The sequence below is a fragment of the Pogona vitticeps genome, chromosome 2 (assembly GCF_051106095.1).
Source record: "Pogona vitticeps strain Pit_001003342236 chromosome 2, PviZW2.1, whole genome shotgun sequence".
Taxonomy (NCBI): Eukaryota; Metazoa; Chordata; class Lepidosauria; order Squamata; family Agamidae; genus Pogona; species Pogona vitticeps.
In genome coordinates this window covers 162,638,203-162,662,381 of record NC_135784.1, presented here as the reverse complement: position 1 = coordinate 162,662,381, position 24,179 = coordinate 162,638,203, and the positions used below count along the sequence as shown (strand labels likewise).

At 43.0% G+C, this 24,179-nt stretch overlaps 1 protein-coding gene across 1 annotated transcript; it reads right to left on the bottom strand.

The window, feature by feature from the left end:
- Positions 1-3,390: 3,390 nt before the first annotated feature.
- On the bottom strand, positions 3,391-23,826 carry LOC110090293 (keratin, type II cytoskeletal cochleal-like). The gene is made up of 9 exons (XM_078384608.1): positions 22,903-23,826; positions 19,018-19,229; positions 16,910-16,970; positions 15,742-15,837; positions 13,702-13,866; positions 12,608-12,733; positions 10,798-11,018; positions 9,563-9,591; positions 3,391-9,434 (listed from the first exon to the last, which is right to left on the bottom strand). The coding sequence occupies exons 1-9, from the start codon at positions 23,824-23,826 to the stop codon at positions 8,854-8,856; spliced, it is 2,415 nt and encodes an 804-aa protein (XP_078240734.1). The 3' UTR covers positions 3,391-8,853.
- Positions 23,827-24,179: the final 353 nt, after the last annotated feature.

The following is a 24,179-nucleotide window of genomic DNA, read 5'->3' as shown; positions in this document are numbered from 1 at the left end:
ATGCCAGCCACAGAGACTGGTGAAACGTTAGGAAGTACAACCTTCTGAACATGGCCAAAGAGCCTGAAAAACCCACAACAACCATTAGATCCCGGCTGTGAAAACCTTCGCGAATACATTGTATGCAAGAGAATTTATAAATGGGCACAGATCAGAAATGGCAATGAATATAACCCAATTTCGGAACACTTCAGCCCTTCGTGACACTCTGTTACAGATCTCAATGAACCTGTGGGGGAGAAAAGGAATGGCAAAGGAAGAACTGAAAGAGTGACTTCTTTAAGTGGACTGTATTCACAGATTCAAATGTACATCTCAAAGTTTAAATAAGGAGCAGGGATTGTTAGCATATTATACATAATAACCCTCTGGGTTTATCTGTAATCTTTGGTGTTGCTTTAACTAAGTTTTCTTGACATAACCCCACTGCAGCACAAACACATGATGGTTGATGATAGGAGGTCTGTGTGATGAGCATTTTAGCTTATTATTACCAGGTTATTATCATTCTAAAGTCTCGTTTTCAGTGTAATTGTCCCCCTCCTTTCCTCATCTCAATTGGTCCCATCTGTGATGTCTCTGGGTAGGGTTGGATTAGCATATATTAATGCATGTGCCTAGCCTATGCCTGTATCCTATGTATTCTCACTTCTTCATATTTTCTTTTTTGTTCTGTACCAAGTTAAATTGTTGGGGGATTGAACTATTGTCTAAAGCAGTGGTCCCCAACCTATTTGCCTCCACAGGCCGCTTTAGCGTAAGGGCAGGGGAGCATCCATGCTTGTGTAGGAGGGGCTGTCTGTGTGTCCGTGCGTGCATGGGAGGGTCCGTGCGTGCGTCCATATGTTAGTGGAAGGGGCCATGTGTGTGTGGGAGGAGCCATGTGTGCATCCATGTGTGCATGGGAGGGGCTACGCGTGCATCTGTGCATTAGTGGGAGGGGCTGTGTGTGCATCCGTGCATGCGGGGGGGGGGAAGGAGATTTGTACCCGTGGCCCGGTCTTGGCAAGGCCACGGATTGGGACCAGTCCCCAGACTGAGGGTTGGGGACCCCTGGTCTAAAGTACATGAATGCTTTGGAACCATCAGACCCATCATGCTTATAGTTAGTTATGTGTTACCAAGTCGGTTACATCATTTCCCATAGCTTAGCAATACTGTGGTATAACAGACAATTTGTGAAGAAAGTGCTCAATAATGAACGATAAGATAATGAGCGTTGTCTTGTACCCCCATATGATTACAAACTTTAATTAGTGTCTCAGCTTACTGGTAAGCTGGCTAAATAGGTGGTGGCATGGTTGAGGAATGTACCACTACTGATCTTCAGCTGTTGTTTTCATGGAATTCTTGTTGCAAAACCAATGTAAAGCTGAGGTCCTCCCTGATTACGCAGTGGGGCCCCAGTTTGCAGCCCAGCAAGAAGGGGCACTTCCAGCCGCCACCATGCAGGACACCTTCCTCTTGGGTGTCCTTGCATGTCAGCAAGGTTCTGGGGGAAGCACTGCTGGGTGTCCAATCAGGGGCAGCCAGCGATGCCTGGTGGAGGAGCCCCCAGGAAAGCCCAGGTCTGCATGCATATCCCTTGCTGGTTAACAGCTCTGTGGTTACCCTTTAATGCACTCATATGATGGAGATTGGATGACAGGTGGCAATGGCATTTTATGCCTAATACCCACTTCTTATCTTTCTCCAAGAAAATGGTTAATGGAATTGAGGTGAAGAAAACACAAGCAATGGGCCAGGGCATGGACTCACCTCCCATATTACCATCTCTACACAAGAACTGGAGGTTGTTCATGATTTTGTGTACCTTGGCTCAATGATCTCTGACACACACTCCCTAGAGGTTGAGCTGGATAAACGCATTGGCAAAGCAGCCACCATGTTCTCTAGTGTCACAAAGAGAGTATGGCTCAATAAGAAGCTGACGGCATATACCAAGATCCAGGTCTATAGAGCCTGTGTCCTGAATACACTCCTGTACTGCAGTGAGTCCTGGAGCCTTTGTGCACGGCAAGAGAGGAAGCTGAACACCTTCCATATGCGTGGTCTCTGACACATTTTTTGCCTTACCTGGCAAGACAAAGTTCCAAATGAGCTGGAATTGTTAGCATGTATATATTACTGAAACAGTGATGTCTATGTTGGCTCGGGCATGTCGTGAGAATGGCTGATGGTCGGATTCCAAAGGATCTCCTGTATGGAGAATTAGTGCAGGGAAAGCGCCCCAGAGGGAGACCACAACTGCGATACAAGGACATCTGCAAGTGAGATCTGAAGGCCTTAGGAATGGACCTCAACAGATGGGAAAACCTGAGATCTGAGCGTTCAGCCTGGAGCCAGGCAGTGCATCACGGCCTCTCCCAATTTGAAGAGACCCTTGTCCAGCAGGCCGAGGCAAAGAGGAAGTCACAAAAGCAGCAAAATCAGGGAGCTGGACAGGGGACAGATTGTATTTGTCTTCAATGTGGAAGGGATTGTCACTCTCAAATTGGCCTTCTAGGCCACACTAGACACTCTTGAGACTGAAGGATGCCTACAAAAATTAAGGTGTGGTTGTCTATTTATGAGGAATATGCCTGGAACCACAATCCATTTCACAGAATTCATGTCTAATTGTTTTCTATACTGTGGTAGCACTGAAATACGTAATTATTTGCTTAACTTGCTTTCAATAATATGAGAGGAGAGCATTCATTCCAAGCTTTGGGTGTGGTTAGAGAATGTATGTATGTATCTGGTGAGGGTGTCCTTTCAAGAACACCAGATTATACATTTGTGCCAAAGGAATCCAAACTGCAGTATGCCACATGACACCACATGACTCTGAGTTGATTTAACTCAGTTTCATTTAGACTGACATATGTTACAAATTGTTTCTTTAATATAAGCTGTAAAAAAACCTCTAAGTACAGTATTGTTAATTCCTGGAGAAAGCTAGATCAGTTTTCTTAGGGAGTAATCACACATGGCCAAAGAACACCAGTTTACAGTATATTGATTTTGTGGTTATTTAAATTGTTTGATCAGTTTCCTTTCACATGACACACGTATAACATCGATTCACTTGGTCATCCTATTACCTTTTCATAACTTTGCTGGCATGGCTTTTATATATATAATGCTTAGCAATAAATTGCTTATTATCCTTGGAAAGTTCTTACAGCAGCAGCAACAACAGAAAGTACATTGCTCAGAAGGAGACTCCCTTCCCTCCTGCTTTCTCAGCACCCAGTATTAAAAAAAGGAAGGAAGGAAGGAAGGAAAGGCTGCAGGTGACATATCCCACCAGGTGATGCATTGACCAACTGTTGGAAGTGACAGGAAAATAGTGATATAGCACAAGGTTTTTTAAAAAGTAAAGAAAATTTTAGGGTAGTGGGGAATCAGAGACAGGACAGGAAATGAACTGATTTATATGAAATGGCATGCATAGCCTACAGAACCAGTACAATTCACAAGAAATGTACTGATTGAAGTGACAGTCATGTGAATTGGGTCCAGTGGGATATATACCATATGATTATACATACAAAAGAAATAATTCAAATGGTCTGAGTGATTGGGCTCTTCCATTGAGGGGGGCTCTATACTTTGGGGGGGGGCGAAATGGACAATGTCCATTTCACCAAATGCAGTTGATGCTGCTGTTGGTATCCCCGTGCCTCTCAAAGCTTTGCAAGCAAAAGCCATCTGCCATGTAGGACTTAAAGAACCATGCCAGCCTGCAATTGTCTACCTGCCTTTGGGCTCCATTTCTGAATAGTTCAAAAGAATGTGTGATGGTCCCTCTTCTGTAATATTACATTACTACTACTACTACTACTACTACTACTACTACTACTACTACTGGTGGTGGTGGTGGTGGTGGTGGTGGTGGTGGTGGTGGTGGTGTGCATCTTTCATCTAGTTCTCAGTTGTCATTATGAATCATGAAATGATGTCTATAAATTATGGATGCCATCTTCAGTGCTATCACACCTTCTTATTCTTTTTTGGTTTATGACCAGCTTACATTAAAGTATATGTCGGGCCCATGATTATATCCTATGTAGTTTCCTTCGTTTTCTTTTTCATTTGTTTTTTTAAAATTGCAATTAAACATTTAATTCAAAAAATGTCCATGTTTCAACTTCCCGTGCCCGCAATGCAGTAACAGGGCATGTAGGTGGGAACAGAGGGCCTTTCCTGGAGTAAGTCTCTCTCCTTCTTCCCAAACAGTCGCATGTTGAAAGATGCACCAGTGGAAGGATGCCAGAGTAGCCCCACAGAGCAGATAAAAAGAGAAAAACAAAATGCAGAGTAGAGAAGTATATATTTTATAAATCTTACTGTGCAGGAGATAAAAGTCCTCTGCAGGCATACATAGCTAGAGAGTGGAGCTAGGGAACTTATTCTACTTGAGATGTTTTTAGGATCCTGTTCCCATCAGCTGCAACCAGTCTGCTGATGGTGATATTATGATGAAAGGCATAATAGTTGAGCAACAACTGGAAAGCCAGAGGTTCTCCAGCCTATGTACATAGGTATTAGGGCTGGCCCAAAACATTTTACTCTCTGAGGCAAAAAAGATGTCGTTCTTTTTCACTTCATGTTCTCCAAAATTGACTGGACTGGCAGTTGGTCCCACCTTTTCCATCTGGATTTAGTCCTGGATTTGGTCTTTTCCTGCTATGGAACTCTCTTCCATGGGAAGCTAGCTTGGCCCCCTCTTCTTTCTTTCCACCAGCGAGCAAATGCCTTTCTCTTTATTCAAGGGTTAATCCACTGACTTGCTTACAGAAAAAGTTTTTCATTTATTTATTTATAACAGGGATACCAGCTTTCTCTTTGTCCTTTAAAACTCTTTTTCACATCTGCATTTCTCCCTCTTCTGTTCCTGTTTTTGTTTTTAAACTGTTTTTAAGAAACTTTCAATCTGGGATAAGGGACGTGGTGGCGCTGTGGGCTAAACTGCAGAAGCCTGTGCTGCAGGGTCAGAAGACCAGCAGTCATATGATTGAATCCACGCGATGGAGCGAGCGCCTGTCGCTTGTCCCAGCTCCTGCCAACCTAGCGGTTCGAAAGCATGCAAATGCGAGTAGATTAATAGGGACCACCTCGGTGGGAAGGTAACAGCGTTCCGTGTCTAAGTCGCACTAGCCATGTGACCACGGAAGATTGTCTTCGGACAAAACGCTGGCTCTATGGCTTGGAAACGGGGATGAGCACCGCCCCCTAGAGTAGAACACGACTGGACAAAAATTGTCAAGGGGAACCTTTACCTTTACCTTCAATCTGGGATAGAATCCTTTTGCTAGTTTACCCTTTCATAAGGGGAACTGTGTAAGACGCGATGGGCAAATCCCAAGTTATCAATGAAGTTCTAGTTGCATTCCTGCACATTCCCAGGAAGACAACCCGCACCTTGTTTATGAGCGACAATTTGCTACCAAGCCTTACACAATTCCCTGGGTACAAGCAGCTATTGGCAGTTGGATTCCAGCCATTTTTTTTCTTTCACCAAATTTTCAGTCTTTTTATTTATGTACAATATGTACCATTCCACCCTCCCCACCTTTTGTAAGTCGCCTTGACTCCCTGAATTGAGAAAAAAAGGAGATTACAAAAGAAATGAATAAATAGATATCCTGCCAAGTTTGCAGAACCCATGGTGGCTTCTTGAGATTCCTTTCTCTTACCATTTTGTTCAGAGCCATATTTCTTGGAAATTCAGTATTGCAGTCATGGGCAACAATGATAGGTCTATCCTCCGTAAATATGTTGGCTCTTTTCTAAAGAGCTTGTGAGAAGTAATAAACGAACAGAATCTAATCTATATGAACACCAATGAGGAGGGGTTACACAGCTCAATGCCTTGTCAGCAGAAGGGCCCAAAGCCAAGCTTTAGTCTCTCAAAGTAGGGTTGGAGAAGACCCTTCCCTCCTCTTCCTCCCAGGCAGCAATTACACCTGGGGATTTGAAACCTTAGTTCTCATGCCAGAACTGTCCCCCTAACCCCCCCCCGGGCTCCCAATCCAGACCTTGTAAGCTTCCCAAAATGGCTGCATTCCCCTTCCCCTGAACATCATAGTGTTAGCTTTTTTATATAGGCCTTTTCCCATTCTAAAAAATGGGAATGCATTCTCTGAGGTCTAGCTATGAGCAGTAAGAATTATAACCTAACATATTTTAGAATATGCTTCTTAATTCTTTCTAAAACATACTGGTGTCTTGAGTCCCGCTCTTTGGCCCTTCGGTGGGGCAAGAATATCTCTGTGCTCAAATTCAGACCTCAGTCTGAAAAAATCTTTCCTGTCTTTTCATTAGACAAAACTGAGTTGGGTGGGTCAGGGGTCAGACGTGGTCAAAAGCAGACTGTTGTGTTCTTCCTCTGTTTTCCATGTGCTATTTTCTATTTGGTTTATATTCATTTTTCCATATCAATTTTCTATTTGGTTTACATTCATTTTTCCATATCAATATCATGGGTGAATATTTTACCTTAGAGAATACCAAGCAGAACTTTTCCTTCCCATCTCTCCTCCATGGATAACAGTTGGTTCGTACAACTGTCTGCTTCCAGGAAACTAGACATATTTCTTCTGGCTTGCATTTAAATATATAATATATTTATGTAAATATATATATGTATGTATTTTGGAAGAAGTAGCTATTTTCTGGTAAGCTTTCCCTTTGTATTCTGATTTTCCTTTCCTCTTCAAAAACAGGGTAGCAAGATAACAATGTGTCACTAGGTGTCAGTAGTGGTAGTTTCTATCTGGAAATTTACGAGCCTTACTGTTGTATTTTGTCAGTGAGTGTCATTGTTTTCTATTTGTCTCCTTTCAGCCCCTAATGCTCTAAAATGCTTTATTATGATAAATACAGAACCACAGAGGGAGATCCCAAAGCCACCCATGTGCTCCTAAAGAGACTGCTTGCATAGTTAAAAACAATTCTCATTACCAAATTCCTGCTTGCGAACCCAAAATGAAAGTGTAATGGATATGCACGTTTTCTCTGAAATCTCTCTGTCCTGCTCAGATTCCTCTTATACTGTCCATTCCACAAATGCAGCTGAAGTGAGACTCGAAGATAAGAACTCGCAAAGATGCTTCAGCTACAGCAGCGGAAAGCACTGCCAGATAATCATGTCTGGGCAGACTAGGAAAAGGTGTAGTTCTTCCTAATGCTGTGAATGTGGACATAACTGCTGACAGCTGAGACTACCCTGTGTGGAGATCATTTTGACTGTAAAACAGCCCTTTATATATTCAGTTCCAGAGTGTAGTTCAATAGGATGAAGTGTAAGAGTGGGATAAATGTCACATAGTATGACGTTGCAGGTGAATCTGGTCTGGAGGCTTATGCGGCAGAATGAGTCATTAAGAGTGGAGATGATAGGAAAGAAATCACATCAGATGAATAATGAATCTCAGCATTCCTCTATGCAGAACAAAACTCCAAAGCTTCATTGCAAGTAGAAAGCTAGCTCAACAGTTATAGCTTGTTTCCTATCTGCTAAATTTCTCCTTGAAAGCTTGTAAAAAAATGTATATGAGACATTGAAAATGCAGTTCTCACTGCAAGTCTGAAGAGGTACAGTTGATTCCCTTCTGCCACCCCAGCAGTTTACTACCTCATTCTTCTCCAGCTATACCAACATATACAAATGGACATTTTGGTAGTCTCGTAGACACAGAAAGAAGGGAGAAATACTTAACGTGAGGCATAAGCTGAGCGCATGCATGCAGTTTATTGGAAATATAGAAGAAGGTCTAGAGTTTTTGATTAGAAAAGTGTAGCAGTGATGTTACACCTATGCAGTTACAGAGAACACAGGACGATTTTGACTTAAATGGAATAAGTAATACTTCTATGTTTAAACAGAATAGTAATGCATGCATTGAGTGGCGGGTAAAGCGTATACATGTGATTAACTTATTCCAACTAGAGCTGAAACAGAGTTTCAGATAAACTATGAAGATTCTCAATGTATTCCTGAATTTCATTAACACTCTCTCTGTGGCTGAAAGTCAGTTGTGGGGTACATATGTAGCACAATGACAGATCCGCCCATTCACTCTGCCACCCTCAAACTCTGGGAGAGTCCTTCTGAAACTAAAATGTGGATTTTTAAAATTGAGTTTCTAAGGATTTGGCCCTTGGAACCACCTGCCTAATCTGTTGCAGGTCTCGTTGTAATAACACAAGGACCGATGCCAAAGGGAAATGCTCTAGCTGGCTGTGGACATGTGCCCAATGGAAAGCAGTTCAGTAGTAAAATATAATATGCAGGAATTTCATTCCTGGAGGCAAGAAAGAGAGAAAGAGTTTGGATAGAAATGTTATGAGTGATCCCATCTTAGGCATTGCTCCCCTTCCTGAAATGATTTACAAGGCACTGTTGAGGACAGAGGGTAGGAAGATAATATGGGTTCTAAGTTATAGTCTGTGCAAGAACATCTAGGGGTGAAAATCGGTGGGGAGAATGAGCAATCATGGAAGAAGATTGCTTGGCCAGCCACATTGATTTCCCCAAAGGGAGCTACCCTGCTACAGCAATCCAAAAGAAATAATTAACTGTGATGACTGGAGAGAGGGGAGTGATCTGGCCCTAAAAATTATATTTGCCATAGCAGTTTCTTGCGGGTACCTGTCTGCTCTCAGCCAATCGGAGCCTGGCAGAATCCCATTTTTGGACTGCACACCCCAGAAACCCCCTAGTGAGCAGGGACTGGGGCCATGATGGATGCAATATTCTGGAGGTTGTAGTTCAAAACATGTAACTTTGCCAAGCTTGGCTGTGCATGTCTGGTTTCAGGCAGGTGTCTGCCCGTGGGGCTCCTTCCCCCAAACCTTTGGGCTTCAGTAGGTAATTTTTCTGCTAGAAGAGCTGACTGAGCCCGTGTGCACGTTTCTAGCATCACCTCGGGATCCACTGTGCACAGCTGCTGAGATTCCTCCCCCAGATCCGGCGCCATAAGCCCCTCCAGCTCCAGAGCTGTGCACCCCGGCCCCATGGACCACGGTACTGAAACCCCCACTTCCATGGGAACCAGCGATGCCTCCTGCTGCTCCGACTGCGTGGTGGATCCCCCCGTGGTGGCCACTGACGCAGCTCCCATCCACAGAAACGCCTGAGCTGTGCCGCCCTCCCCCGGCGCCCACCAGGTGCTTCGCAGTTATGTTGGAGGTGTAACCACCACCACTTCTGGAGCTAAACGCTCCACTGTTTCCTGCCCCCCCAGAGGCATGTCCGACGCTATAAGTAGCTCCTGCTGTCCGGCCCACTGAGCCAGCTGCAACTCTGGGGCCCATCGTGTGGATACATCCTGCGCTTCCGGAGGTGAAGCCTTCACCCATGCCGCCATATGCAGCACCATAGGCCACTCCGGGTCCAATGCCAGGGACACATTCGCCCACTGGGTAGCCGCCACTGACCATAGCTGGAAGGGAGACAAACAACAACAGAGATCTGTCATCTTCATGACCCATTTGCACATAACAGTGGAAACCAAAAGGGTTATCCAAAAGGAGAATAACAAATAGATGGGTGTACGTGGAATAGACTCACCAACACTGACCGGGTTCCCTGAGCATATCCTGTTAGGAAGACGAAAACAAAATGTATGCCTTATTCCATAACTGCAAAAGTTGGTATCTACTTTTTTTTAAAAAAAAAACAAAGTAGTGCAAAATGTTTCCAGAGCCCGGAAATTTTACTGTTCTGACTATATCTTCCAGAATCCTCCCCAAACGATGACCAGAATATGGCATTTGTAGACCAAAAGGAATCTTTTGGAGTTATTATTCTTTCAGATACATTAAGATTACAAAGCCCAAAGTTCATCACCCAAATGAGTCAAATCTCTCCATCTGCAATTCCCCTAAATTTCACAAAAGTGCATTAAGAAGAACAGGATCTTTTGCATACTGTGTTCTCTTCAGGTTGAGCAGGGACAAGAATCTGCAAGCAGGGATCTACTCTGAAGTCCTGCCCCATGACCAGTGGAAACCCTTTCCTGGCTTCCAAAATGCCATTAAGCAGTGCCCATATGCTTCAAGAATTTCTCCATGGCCATGAAGACTAGAAACTTTGAGAACAGATTCTCAGGCTGCTATACGTTTTATACAGCAGCAATCTCTGTACTCCTGTGTTTTTCCCTTTTATCTTGCCTCTTCTTCACCTTAGATCAAATTGCCATGTAAATCACGGCCTTCCTTCCTGCTTTATCCCCACAACAATTTGGTGAGGTAGGGCAGTCAGAGAATGACTGATCGGTTAGTGGAAGATGGCCCAGTGTTGGTGGGGATTGGAATCTGGACCGGCCAAGTCCCAGTTTTGCTCTCTAACCACTGTACCTAAACTACCCTGTTTCCCCAAAAATAAGACCAAACCTGAAAATAAGACCTAACCTGAAAATAAGCCCTAGTATGATTTTTCAGGATGCTCGTAATATAAGCCCTACCCCAAAAATAAGCCCTACCTAAGTCAAAGCCCACCCTCCACCCTTGTGCAGCAACCAGAAGAAGATGACAGGACTTCATTAGAATAAATGTAGATTGCTGTACATTAAAAAAAATCCCCTGAAAATAAGCCCTAATGCTTTTTTTGGAGCAAAAATTAATATAAGACCCTGTCTTATTTTCGGGAAAACGTGGTAGCTTCTTTAAGAACCGATCATTTCATCCATACGCTGCTCTGCTATAACCTGTGGGGCTCCAATGCCAGCTTCCCATGTGTAGCATTGTCCACCATGTGCGTCTATTCAAACAGAGGTATTGATTTTTTTGCAAAACACCTCTCACCTGCTCTCCTCGCCTTCCAGCATCATTTTATAGGTGGCAATCTCAATGTCCAGAGCTATCTTGGTGTTGAGCAGGTCCTGGTAGTCACGGAGCACAGACGCCAGTTTGTCTTTGGCCTTCTGGTAGGCATTCTGCAGTTCAGCATGCTTGTTGCGGGCATCCTTCAGGGCAATGTCGCCACGATGCTCGGCATCGCAGATGGCCGACTGCAGACTTGCAACCTGGGGATGGCAGGAAAAGGCAAGAGAGCATGTCAGGAAGAAGAGTGCAAAAACAGAGGGAGTAAATAAATGATGGGGCTCCCTTCTGTGATTGAGAGTTGGGGACCCAGTGGGTTCTCCAAGATCAGAAGAAGGAGACTGAGGTTGGAACTGCAGGTACACTGAGATCAAGAATTAAGTTGTCTGCTTCTTGTGTGTGACAAATATTTGCAAACTGTTTCGTCTTCACTGAAAAGGGATGACTCAACAATTGATGTTGTGGTAAAAAAAAAGTATGGGTATTTGTTTTGACAGTCCCATAGCAATCCCCTCTCCAAGGAAAGTTGAAAAATGCACGCACCTGATACAGACCATTTTACAAATGAAAAGCAAGTCTTTTGTAGAGCTCATGGCTCTTACTTGCAAATTCAAGACCTGACTACTGTCATATACTTGTTATGACCACAGGACGTCTTGCACCAATATCTTGTTCCTCAGAAAACCCATATGTCTCCCAGCCACTGTGAGGTTTGCAGATAAGTAAGTGCAGAGGATAAAATTAAGATCATGGCCACTGGTCCCATCACCTCCTGGCAAATAGAAGGGGAAGATATGGAGGCAGTGACAGATTTTATTTTCTTGGACTCCATGATCAATGCAGATGGTGACAGCAGCCATGAAATTAAAAGACACCTGCTTCTTGGGAGGAAAGTGAAGACAAACCTAGACAGCATCTTAAAAAGCAGAAACATCACCTTGCTGACAAAGGTCCACATAGTCAAAGCTATGGTTTTTCTGGTAGCAATGTATGGAACTGAGAGCTGGACCATAAAGAAGGCTGACCGCCAAAGAATTGATGCTTTTGAATTGTGGTGCTGGAGGAGACTCTTGAGAATCCCCTGGACTGCAAAGAGAACAAACCTATCCATTTTAAAGGAAATCAACCCTGAGTGCTCACTGGAAGGATAGATCCTGAAGCTTAGGCTCCAATGCTTTGGCCATCTCATGAGAAGAGAAGAATCCTTGGAAAAGACCCTGATGTTAGGAAAGTGTGAAGACAAGAGGAGAAGGGGAGGACAGAGGACGAGACGGTTGGACAGTGTCATTGAAGCAACCAACATGAATTTGACCCAAATCCGGGAGGCAGTGGAAGACAGGAGGGCCTGGCATGCTCTGGTCCATGGGGTCACAAAGAGTCAGACATGACTAAACAACAACAAAAGTACAGAGAAAGGGGGAAACCTGCGTGGAATGGCAGGTATTGCCATAGTGTCTGCTACACAGAATATCTAATCACATCACCAAAGAATCAGAACAGCTTGTGGAGAAAATGGTCAGTCCCTATGAATCTTTTGTTACCTCAGCACAAGCATGAAAGCAGCAGAATCTTTTGATCAGTAACAATACAAATCATTTGGCCTTTGGTTGACAAGAACTTTTAAAAGACAATTTAAGCTATTTTTGTGCCACACACACCATCCATTCTTGTGCTGGTTCTGGAGGATAATACTAGATCTTCATCTATTCTATGATTACCAGTTTTGCCACTGGAAACAAAAGAGATTTTCAGGGCAACTGATAAAACAAGAAAAGGACATGCACTGCCTTACCTGCTTCTTTACGTTGTCAAGATCAGTATGCAGCCGCTGGACCACCCTGTTGAGCTCTGCAATCTCATGCTGGTTGTTTTTAAGTTCTTCGTTGAATTTGGTGCGGTTGTCTTGAATCTCAGCAATCTGGTCAATGGAGAAATGATTTGAGATTTGATGAAATTAGTTTTGATGGGTGGGTCATGTTCAGCTTTTAATTTTAATAACGTGTTTTGAATTCCTTTAAATTAGAAATCAGTTCTGTATTTTATCTTATATATTAGTTTTGTAAACCGACACAAGCACCACTTGTAGTAGGAAGACAGGATATGAAATAAATGAAGATTCCACTTGTAATGGGCAGTCTAGGGGCACAAGCTTGCTGCAAGAGAGCCCTACTGCTGGATCATATGCACTCCAGTCTAGTGAAGAAGGGTCCTTCCTTTCAGACTAAGTGCCAGCGCTTGAGTCAAACATGGAACGAGCAGGAGTGTGGAACTGATGGGCTTCCACCTCAAAACAGTGGAAGCTTGTGATTCCAGGGCCATGGGGTGGTGATCTTTTTCTGGTTTTAGCTCAGACTTGTTCAGATGCCATCCAAAGTTGCTGATTGCTGTCCCCAAAAGAGCTTCAGCACCTTGGACAAGTCTTTTGAAAGTTCAGATGTGAATGAGTGGATTCAGTCCTATGGCCTTAGAAACATCAGTCTCTGTTATAGCAGGCACTATCATAAAGGGACCTGCCAGAGGCAATATGCCCAGGTATCCCAGTTGCTGTGGGAGGTATGAGATGGAGGGTGCATTTGCCCTCCTAGCAGGCTCCCCACAAACAACTGATTGGCCCCTGGGTGAACAGAATATTTGTCTAATGAGATCTTTGGTCAGATCCAGATGGGGTTTCCTCATGTTCTGGGCTATATTTCTGACTGCACTCCAAATCTCAAATGGCTCCAGATGGAGCCACGTTCTCCCAACAGCTGCAATGCTTTGCATTTTGAATGATGTAGAAATGTAGTAGCACTGCTAACAGATGAGGTGAATAAATAGCATCTATGTGCTTGTCCTATGCATACATCAACCAGGGTTATCTGGCTACCAGATAAATACTGTACTCACCTTGTTATGGTAAAAGGCTTCAGCTTCTTGTTTGCTGGCATGAGCAATGTTCTGGTACCAAGTCTCCACATTCTGAAGGATCAGGTCCATATCCAGGTCTCGTGTGTTGTCCATTTTCAGAACCACTGAAGTGTCTACGATTTGGCTCTCCAGCTGAGATAACTCCTGGAGAATGTGACATGGCATCATAGTAAGGCTACACTTCACTTACCTTCTCCCTCTTAATGGGAAGCTGATCAGTTATTTTGGCAAGTTAGAGCCATGCAAAATAAGTCTAGTGAAATATGAGCTATTTACTACAAAACTCAAATTTCTCTTCCTAACGCTTCTTAAGAAAAACGTGTCTGACAGACTGGATGATGATACATGCTGTGTTAAGAGGGTGGCCAAATAAAATGCCTCTGGTTGCCCCTCAAAAGCTGAGATGTTCCTCTCTCACCCACAATATCTCTGCTGATGCTCTCTCGCTTTCTGTCCCCACCATCTATCAGCGCCGTCTTTCTCTCCCTTACCAGTGTATATCCATAGACATTCCCATCTCCTCTTTCTCCACCCGCAGTGCTCTCTCTCCCCTCCCTCTGTTTCTCTTTTCTTTCTCCACCTCTCAGTATTTTCTCTCCCCCCTCCTCTGCTTACCTTCCCTCTCTTCCACCCCAACACCTTGTCTCTTCCCCTTACCAGCCATTGGCACCTTTCCCCTTCTCCCTCCCATTTCTTCAACTCCCCTTTCAGTTCTTTGAACCTTTAGAAAGAGTTAGTGTGTGGTTCAGAGGCATCTGTGGTTGTGTTCAATACCTCCACTTCCCTGAAGTGCTTCTGGACTCACATGGGCCCACCTATAAACTCTCAAGAGATATGAAGATGGGGAACAAAACTGCACCTTCCTCCACAACACACCTGACTTCTAAAAGTTTGAAGAAAGAAAGAGGGAGAGGTGAAGGAGAGGAGAGGAGAGGAGACGAGAGATGTGTTGCTGCCTGGCCAGAAAGAGGGGAAAGGGGAGGTACTGGGAGAGAAAATGAACAGAGAGGGAGCATGCCAGCAAAGGAGCACTTTTTCTGGAAGTCTTTTCTGAGAAAGATGTGTTAAAACTGCATCTGAATCCCCAGATGGGCTGTGGGGCCACTGACTTGTGCCCAGAGGTTCAGCCTTAACAGTATCTCTAATTACAATAATAACCGACATTCCTAAACTCCTTCTGTCTTGCTTGTATGAAATAACTTCAAACACATATAAGAACACAGAAGAATAGACAAGAAGCCTATTGATGTTCGTGTAAGGTTTGCTTAACTTGCCATAGTTATTAGCGGCTAATTGACTAGGTGCAGAAGTACAGCTTGGTCACGCCCCTGGTTATGTGCCTAATTGCCCAACCATGATGTACCTTTTAATTAGTGGCAATTAGGCAACCAGACAAGACAGGGAGACTGCTGTCCTGGGTTGATTAGGAGTTTCTTATGACAGTTAACTTGTTGCTGTGATTTATACGGAATGTTTAATTATCCCAAGCAGTTTTGGAACCAGACGTCCATATTATAGTTCAAATCACTAGAATTGTCACTGGTTTCACAGGTCACCCACACTCCTCTGTTCTTAGGACCATCTTCTTTTTTCCTTTAAAAAAATTGGCAAGTGATATAGCGCTGAATTGAAATAACTTGTGAAATGGCAGCACTTATCTAATTTAAAAAATTATAAGAATGTTTTGGAGGGAACAAGAAACACTCACTAGAAGGGGGAAGTTCCTCTTGCACTGGTATAGTGCACCCCTCTGAACCCATGGAAGGGGGGAAATCTGTCCCCTGGCTTCCGAGATCACTGCTTTCCTGCTGAAGTATGTGCTGGCTGGCTGGCTCGAAATTGTATTTGTGTGTAAATGTGCATGTGTGTGCCTTCAGAAATGAGGCTACAGCTTTACCACCCATTACCAGATGTGTCTCTCAAGGCTCAAAACATTGTGTATCCCTACTCTGTAAATAACTTCTATATGGGGTCTGGGGATACATCTGTCACATAGCTCTTATGAGATGGGAATCTTACCTCTGCAAAGACTGCTCTCAGGACTTCAAGCTGTTGTGCCATCACATCTACTTTAGATTCCAGTTCTTCTTTGGTGAGGAACACACAGTCAACGTCCTGGAAAGAGAAAGAAAGCCAGCACACAAGAAATTGTGTTTTTGATAAAAGTAAGGAGATTTCCATATTTAGAAACTAATCCATTCCTTCTGTCTATAACAAGTCTTTATTCGCATTATTTAACAGAACAGAAATTACAATAGCAGGTACTGTACATGTGTTTTTATATTTCTCATCCCTCCAATGTTATTTATTTATTTTATTTTATATTATTTTATTTATACCCCGCCTATCTGGTCATTGCGACCACTCTAGGCGGCTTCTAGGCAAATTAGCTCACAGGTATCTCCACCACAGTACTGATATTTGTGCAGAAATATGTTCCATGGAGTTCAATAAAGTTTACTTCCCAATAAATCTGAGAAGGAGTTTTGATAGCTAGGTTCAATCACCAATCCAAATAGATGTCGCTGTCAAGGAATCAGAAGACGAGAGAGACTTTGAAAGGCAGTGATCAAAGCAGTAGGACAGATCCGCAGGTGTAAGGATGTGTGCATGGAGACGAAGCCCAGATCATCCATGTTATTGTACCAGTAGTCAGCAAAGAAAGCTATGAAAGGGGCTGTTTCGTTCAAAATATAGAGCTGGAGAAGAGCATTACAAATGCTACAGACTGTCAGGAAGATAAATATGTGGATGCTAGATCAAATCAAGTCTGAATTTTCTCGAGAAATGAATTGAGGCTGTTGTACATTTGAGCACATTGTGAGAAGACAGGACTCACGGGAAAAGATAATAATACTAGAAAAGTTGAAAGTAGCAGGAAAAGCAGACCTAATGTGAGATGAATTGATTCAATAAAGGAAACCGGGGACTTTAATTTGCAAGACATGAAACGGTCTGTGAATGACAGGGCATTTTGGAGACCACCAATTCATCTGGCCACCAAAAGCCATGAGGCTTGACAGCATGGAATAACAAGTATTCATAAGTTACAGCCTTTCCCTCCCCCCCCCAGGTCTTTTAAATCAGACAGGGAAGTTGAAGTCATTATTATACATGGCACAAAGTTTGGTACTGGCAGCATTTGCATGTGTATTCCGATACGCATCTTGTTCAGGACACAACTTACCTTTTTGAGCACCACAAACTCATTCTCCGCTGTCGTGCGTCTATTTACTTCATCTTCATATCTGTTAAAAAAAGGAAGGAAGTTTGTTCTTACTATCAGAAAAAGGGTTTTGAAGCAAAATATTGCAAATATGGCTGAAAAATGTTATTTGGAGGAGAAAGTAATAAGGGAGCAACAACAGCCCTTTTGTAAAACATTGCAACAATGGTTAAAATTGCCTTATTAACACCATGTGTAACACTTACTTGTCCTACAATGTTTTTATGGGAATTGTTTCAAGTAGTAATTTTTCAATTTGTTAAGTGTATTTTTATACAATAATGTTCGAGTAACTGAAAAGTAACATGTTGCTCTTAAAATAATGATTTACTGTGGCACTTTGTAGAATCTAATGAATCATGCCTAGTATATTACTTTTAAAAAATAAATTTTCAGTCTTAGGTCAGACAAAATTCTGCAGAAAGGAGCTCTCATTGGAATACTACGATCAATCAAAGTAGAATATAATAAGGCCAATGTCCCACTGCTGCCTCAGTTAGAACATAGACCCATTGATAGAAATCCTATTACCATAAATTTACAGCATGTAAACTGGCTGATGACATGGAGATTACCATAATTTTAGAACTGCAGAACTGGAAGGGACCCCATGGATCATCATCAACTGAATTAAATTTTGAGTTTCCTATTCCTTCCTTTCATGTTTCAAGTCTCCCTAAGGATCCCTTTTGCCCTCGGGAAGCCTTTGGGAGCCTTGGGATGGGGGCAAGGAGGCCTTTCATATGGAAAAATCGCCATTGGATTGCCAGCAGTGGTCTTGATCCAACAGCAAGCCTGTTGATGGTGATGTTCTGATGTTCTCTTCCAAGTCCCTGAAAGACTTCCCGAAGGCAAAAGGGATCCTTAGGGAGCTTTGAAACATGAAAAGAATGAGATTTAATTTAATTTAATTAAAGATTTCATCTCTGAATGATGACATTTACACAACATATATTTACACCCTTAGGATTTCAGCCATTGAATCCATGTTACGTCAGCACTTTTGTGAATCCCATTGACTCACTTGGGAGTCCACTGAGTCAAATCTGCCTACTCTCACTGGCACTGCAATAGGAGAGTGTCATTTGGCTTTAAATATAAATGACCATGCATTTGCTTTTGTGAGTGTTGTAGTGTTTCAAAAATGTGTATGACCATATCCAACAGGGGATCAAAGCAATCATTTTGTACAATATAGAAAGGATGCTTTTCAGTGATCTAGTTTGCTAAAATTACCCATACAACTGGCATACAAGTATTATCCTTCCACCACATTGGAATGATTTATGTCCAATGTCATCACTGGATAACCATGTCTGATTGATAGCACCCACAGTGCCTAGAACCTTATATCCATCCAATTGAGCAAGACAAAAAAGGATGCCATCATTTAATTTTTGGTATTTCACAGCTTATTTATATTTATACTGTTGTTTTGCGTTTGTTTTTTTTTTTTTTTGCTTTTCTTCTGTAATTGCAAGTGCCATAATATTATTTTTAAATTGTTTGACTTTATGAATTAAACCATGTCATAATAAAATTACATCTTTCAGTATATTGCCAAAAGCCTTGCAGGGGTTACCTTTGAAAATTGATCTATATGCATTCCTAAATTTAAAAAAAAAATACAGTTAAAGAATTGGGAGAATGAATTGGCATGGAAACAGCAGCAGCAGAGGAAGAGCAGGTGAAGCAATGCTTGTGAACTACAAAAACGTGCCTCCACCAAGATGTAATGTGGCGCCAAAGCTGCATTTTCAGTCCCCTATCTAAACTGGGCAAGCGTTTCTCACATAGCTAGTGCACACCATAGGCAACAATACCTCTGAAACACCATCTCCACCACGCTTAAAAAAAATCTCTCTCCCTGACCTAGGTCCATTACGGTGAAATAATGGTCTGATCTTGTGAAAACGGGACTTCAGCTTCTTGTACAAGAGAAGTCAGAATTGAGACAGACCCTTGACATTGAAAGAGGGCATCCATTGCTTTGTCCTGCCAGGGTGAGATGGGGGAAAGGAAGGAAGACTGCCAGTCTTTCGCCTACCAGACATACAGCTTTTACTCACTTTGACCTGTATTCCTCCACCAGCTCCTGCATGTTCTTCTGCTCATGCTCTAGTTTCCCTCGCTCACTCAAGAGACATTCCAGCTGTTTCTTCAGCGTGGCAATGAAATTCTCATAGTAGCTCTCCATGTTCTTCCGTGAAGGTTGGACACACTGGTTCAGCAGCTCCCACTTGGTCGCCAGCACTTTGTTCTGCTGCTCTAGGGAGCGAACCTGAAAGGAACAGTCGGATATCCAGTCATGCTTTCCTTTTTCTGGCATGTCTGCCAACCAAGATGAATGTCTTGCTGTACATTAAGCCCAGAGCGCCCAGATATAAAAGAAGGACAGGATTCCTCTCTCTGTTAACAGTTGGGTAGAACACATGAGTGCAACAGGGTGCATCCAGGAACTACACAACTGTGAAAAACCCAGAAGTCTTGTCCCCTTTTGAATTGGCCTGTCCATATTACGGAAACTCAGTTCAAATCTATAAATCCTTACTGCTGCTTTCCCATCACATTTTCTCTTTCTCTTTCCTCAACAATGTGAAATGAAAAATATCAGCCTTTTTAAAATATGCTTTTAAAATTTAATTTTAAAAAGACACAAACACATAAAGGTAAAGCTTCCCCTTGACATTTAGTCCAGTCGTGTCCGACTCTAGGGCGCGGTGATCATCCCTGTTTCCAAGCCGTAGAGCCAGCGTTTGTCCGAAGACAGTTTCCGTGGTCATGTGGTCACCATGACTAGACATGGAACACATACACACACAAAAATTTGACCATGTTCTAAAATCTTGAATATTCCAAAAAAAGTCCTCTCAATTCTCAAGTCATTCATATTTTAGGACTGTTTCACACGTCCTGGACTAGCAAAGCTGGGCTGGTCACTGATTTTTCCCTCAGGAGGGAAATAAGGGCCTGTTGCTGCTCTCTGGAACGGAAGTAGCCCTTGGGAGAACCACATGTCCCATGGTGCCCTGGGAGTTGCCTTGACAGGCTGGTTCTCAACGGCATGTCTCGGAAATGGAGAATGAAGCTCAAAAGGAAAACTCCCCCACATCTCCTCTTTCTGCCACTGCTTCTGCTCAATTGGGCTTGTTCTGAGCAGGGAGGCTGGGACTTAGTTATCTTATTATGTACACTGTCCAGAGCAGTATTCTTCCCTTATCAGGAGGTATAGATATTAAATAAATAAATACATAAATGATTTGGTAAAAAATAGGGAAGGGGTGATGGATTGAGTGGATTTGCAGGGAAGGGTTTGGGCTACAGCAATAGCTGACAGGCTAGCAGAGGCCGTATTCAGAGCCCTTGGTTTGGCTCAGGAAAATAAACCCCAGTTCCTACTTCTGTTTTTTAAAATGAAATTATCCCTCAGTTCTCAGCCATCTCTGCTTTGGAATATGGTGTACAATGCGTTTTAGAGAATGAGCAGGGAAACTGAAGGCTGTCAACCATCTGACTGTATCACTTCAGAGACTGCATCTGGTGACAGTTATGGATCCCAGTTGTTATGTCAGAACTGACTTACAGCAACCCTAATAGGCCTTTTAAGGTATGTGAGGTATTTAAAGGGTGGTTTTACCAGTTCCACTCTCCCAGTAAGTTTTCATTGCTGAGCGGGGATTCGAACCCATTCCTCCTGAGTCCTAATCTGTCACTTTATCCACTATACCGCACTGAGGCTACCCCTGAATCTCTAGCCAGATAGGCAGTTTCCTGTGCATAGTAAATCAGACAGGAGACTACATTTTTCAAAAAAATTACCTTTATTATGCTAATTTGCTACAAGCAAGAAACTGCACGTAGGTACATTTTAGAAAAACAAGGCCCTTTCACTATGGCTTAACATTCCAAAGTGTTACAGTCTACCTTTCTGTCACCTCAACTGATTACTTCATTTGGCATTATGAGGCTTTTCTCACAATCCTTTTGTACAGGTTTGTCGGCTCATCTCAGATGAGATCACACTGTCTCTACACTGTGGAGATCTTATACAGTAATGATACTTTAGTGGAGTTCAGTCATAACCCACAAATTGTTCATAAATATCCTACAACCATCTACAAAAAACTTTTTTTGGGGGGGGCAACCAAGATGGGTATCCCTGACTTCCACTCCCTACTGGAGATGACCGAGTCAATGATAGGTCAAAGGAGAAGGATTAGAAAGTGCCACCTTGATGCTATTTCAGTTGGGAAGACTCTCCCTGGGAGGGAGAAGGTCTAGAAAGGGGCTAGAAAGGTCCAAAAGATGCAAATGATCCAGAAAAGTTGAGAAGGACCACAAAATGATATAGAGTCATCAAGGCATTCAAATGTTTCTTGACCAGTTGACTTCCTTGACTAAAACTAGGGGGGGGGGGATACGCCTGTACACATACATAATTTCCAAATGCCAGTATGGTCCTCATTTTGGAGTGAAGGGGGAAACCTCTTACAAGCAAGGAACAGGTTGTTGAACTCTGTAGTCACATGATATTTGTGGTTTAGGTTTTGACCACTTTAGGGAAGGAACTTTTTCCCCTCACATAAAATAATCATGCAGCGTTCAGCACCACAAAATTTGTCACTGACTGTATGTAGCCTGTTAGAATCCCGAGACAGGAGAAAAAATGCAGAATAGAAAGGAAACTTCTTTTCTTTCTAATTTTGTTTCCAGCAGAGTTGGACGGATTCTCAAGCTTCTAGTTCCAGAGACTTTTCCGTCCTGCTAATCTTCTCTGTACTACTACCAATGGAGATCCACTATGTATGTTGATACAAATAATAATTTCTTCAGACAAGTACTACAAGTCATACAGTTTTATTGTCTCTCTGTAGCTCAAGGCAGTTAAAATAATTATTTTTTTAAAAACCCAGCTGCCTTTATTGTGTCATTTTGACAGTAAGACAGGTTCTTCAGCTCATCAGATAAGAGTCTATAATTATACATATTGGTACACAAATATGTATAATTATAATAATTATTATGTGCTTTGTGTTAGAACGTTATGTTTGCTATTAAGATTATAGACACACAGAGAGAGAGAGATGTAGATATATGCAGAATATTATATTTCAATAATATATACAGTGGTGCCCCGCAAAGCGACGATAATCTGTTCTGAAAAAAATGGCGCTATACGGATTCTTCGCTATGCGGGGCAAAAAAGCCCATAGGAACGCATTAAAACACGTTTAATGTGCTCCTATGGGCAAAAAACTCACCGTTCTGCGAAAATCCTCCATGCGGCCGCCATTTTCGCTGCCCGGTAAGCGAGGAAAGGGCGTGAAAACACTGCGGGTGGCCATTTTGTTTACCCGGCGGCCATTTTGGAACCGCTAATCAGCTGTTTAAAAAACATTGTTATGCGATACTCGGTAAGCGAAACGCTTACCGATCATCGCAAAGCGATGTTTTCCCATCTAAAACATCGCAATGCGATCGCTTTTGCAATAGCAAAAAACACATTGCTATGCGGATTCGTCATTAAACGAAGCGCTCGTTATGCAGGACATCACTGTATTGAAATATATATATTGTATTGAAATATATCTATTTATCTATAGTATAGACAGACAGACAGATATGTGCTACTGTACTATACTATACTATACTATACTATACTATACTATACTATACTATACTATACTATACTATACTATACTATACTATACTATACTATACTATAAATAGAGATCTAAAAATAGTTGCTAAGAACACAGAATGGACATTCTATACTAATAGTGTTAACACATACCAAAAAGTCAAAAGAATGAGAAAAGAGCAAAGGGTGGAAACCCCACCTAAAGGTGGTCGAAACTTCGTTGGACACGTATGTCTCTTCTTAGTTCTAAAACTATGGGTAGAAAAATGAAAACCAGTTGGTTGACAATGGGTTTTTGTTTGTTTGCTTTTACCTTATCAATGAAGCAAGCAAATTGGTTGTTCAAGGTCTTCATCTCTTCCTTCTCGTGGGTCCGTGCTTTTTGCTCCTCTGGGTCCACTCCAACCGAAAGTGGCTTTAACAGGCGCTCATCGATGCTGACTCCTCGGATCCCTTCACCTCTGCATGGCAAACCACCACCCATGCTCACCATCCTGGCACCCATGCCAGCAAAGCCTCCCGCACACTCAGGACCACCATAGCTGAGACCACCTTGACCTCCAATAATCTGTCCCCCTACAACTTGTCCCCCAATGCCTTGACCTGATATACCTATTACTTGACCCCCAACGCCAATGCCTTGGCCTGGAATACACGGACCCCCCATTCCTTGGCCTGGAATACACTGACCCCCTATTGCTTGGCCTGGAATACACGGACCCCCTATTCCTTGGCCTGGAATACACTGACCCCCCATTCCTTGGCCTGGAATACACGGACCCCCTATTCCTAATCCTTGGCCTCCAATACCCTGACCTGGAATACAGTGACCGGGTATACCTATACCTTGACCTCCAATGCCGATCCCTTGACCTGGGATACAGTGACTGGGTATACCTATTCCTTGACCTCCAATACCTGGACCCCCTATACACTGGCCACCAATACCAACACCATGCCCGGCTAGTCCTATCCCCTGACCACTAAAGCCTAACCCTTGACCACCAATGCCACCATAGACAGGTCCTCCATAGCCCTGGCCGCAAGCAATTCTTCGGCTTGGGCCACCAAAGTGATTCAGGCTAACGCTGGAAAAGCCACCAGCCCCGTACGGTTTTGGCACTGGCTGGCACACAGGAGCACAGCTGCCTCGGGAGGCACCCAGGCCACCAATGACCGAAGCAGAAGAGAAGCCCCTTGGTCTACCAATGTATCGAGGTCCAGCACATATGTTCATGTTAGCTGTTTGAAAAAGGGAAGCAAAGCTGGATTAAGGGAGCAAGAGAGAGAAAGAAGCGTGAAGGAAGAGAGGCAAGAGAATTCCTTTGGATGGGAACGCAGGTGTTCCTCTCTTATATATGGCTCAAGAGCTGCATGGAGTGCAAAAAAATAAAATGAACCAGCTTGGGTTTGGTTTGCCTAGCAGCTAGAAAGGGTTTCTCCAGTGCAGCCTATGCTCCAGAGCAAACACTTAGAATTCACAAAATGGGATGAAATTAAAAAACTTGCTTGGCTTGCAAGCTTCGCTCTCAGAGGCCTTTGTGTTTTTGGTTTAATTAATCTGCTTCTTCAGTGTGTAATTATCATTCA

Excerpts from the sequence above, each read along its gene's own strand:
- LOC110090293 (XM_078384608.1), bottom strand. The coding sequence starts at position 23,826 with ATGAACATATGTGCTGGACCTCGATACATTGGTAGACCAAGGGGCTTC. Across the intron at positions 12,734-13,701 it reads AAGCCTTTTACCATAACAAG|ATTGCTGAGATTCAAGACAA; the intron begins GTGAGTACAGTA and ends TCCATTGACCAG. Across the intron at positions 11,019-12,607 it reads TTGACAACGTAAAGAAGCAG|GTTGCAAGTCTGCAGTCGGC; the intron begins GTAAGGCAGTGC and ends TGCCATCCCCAG.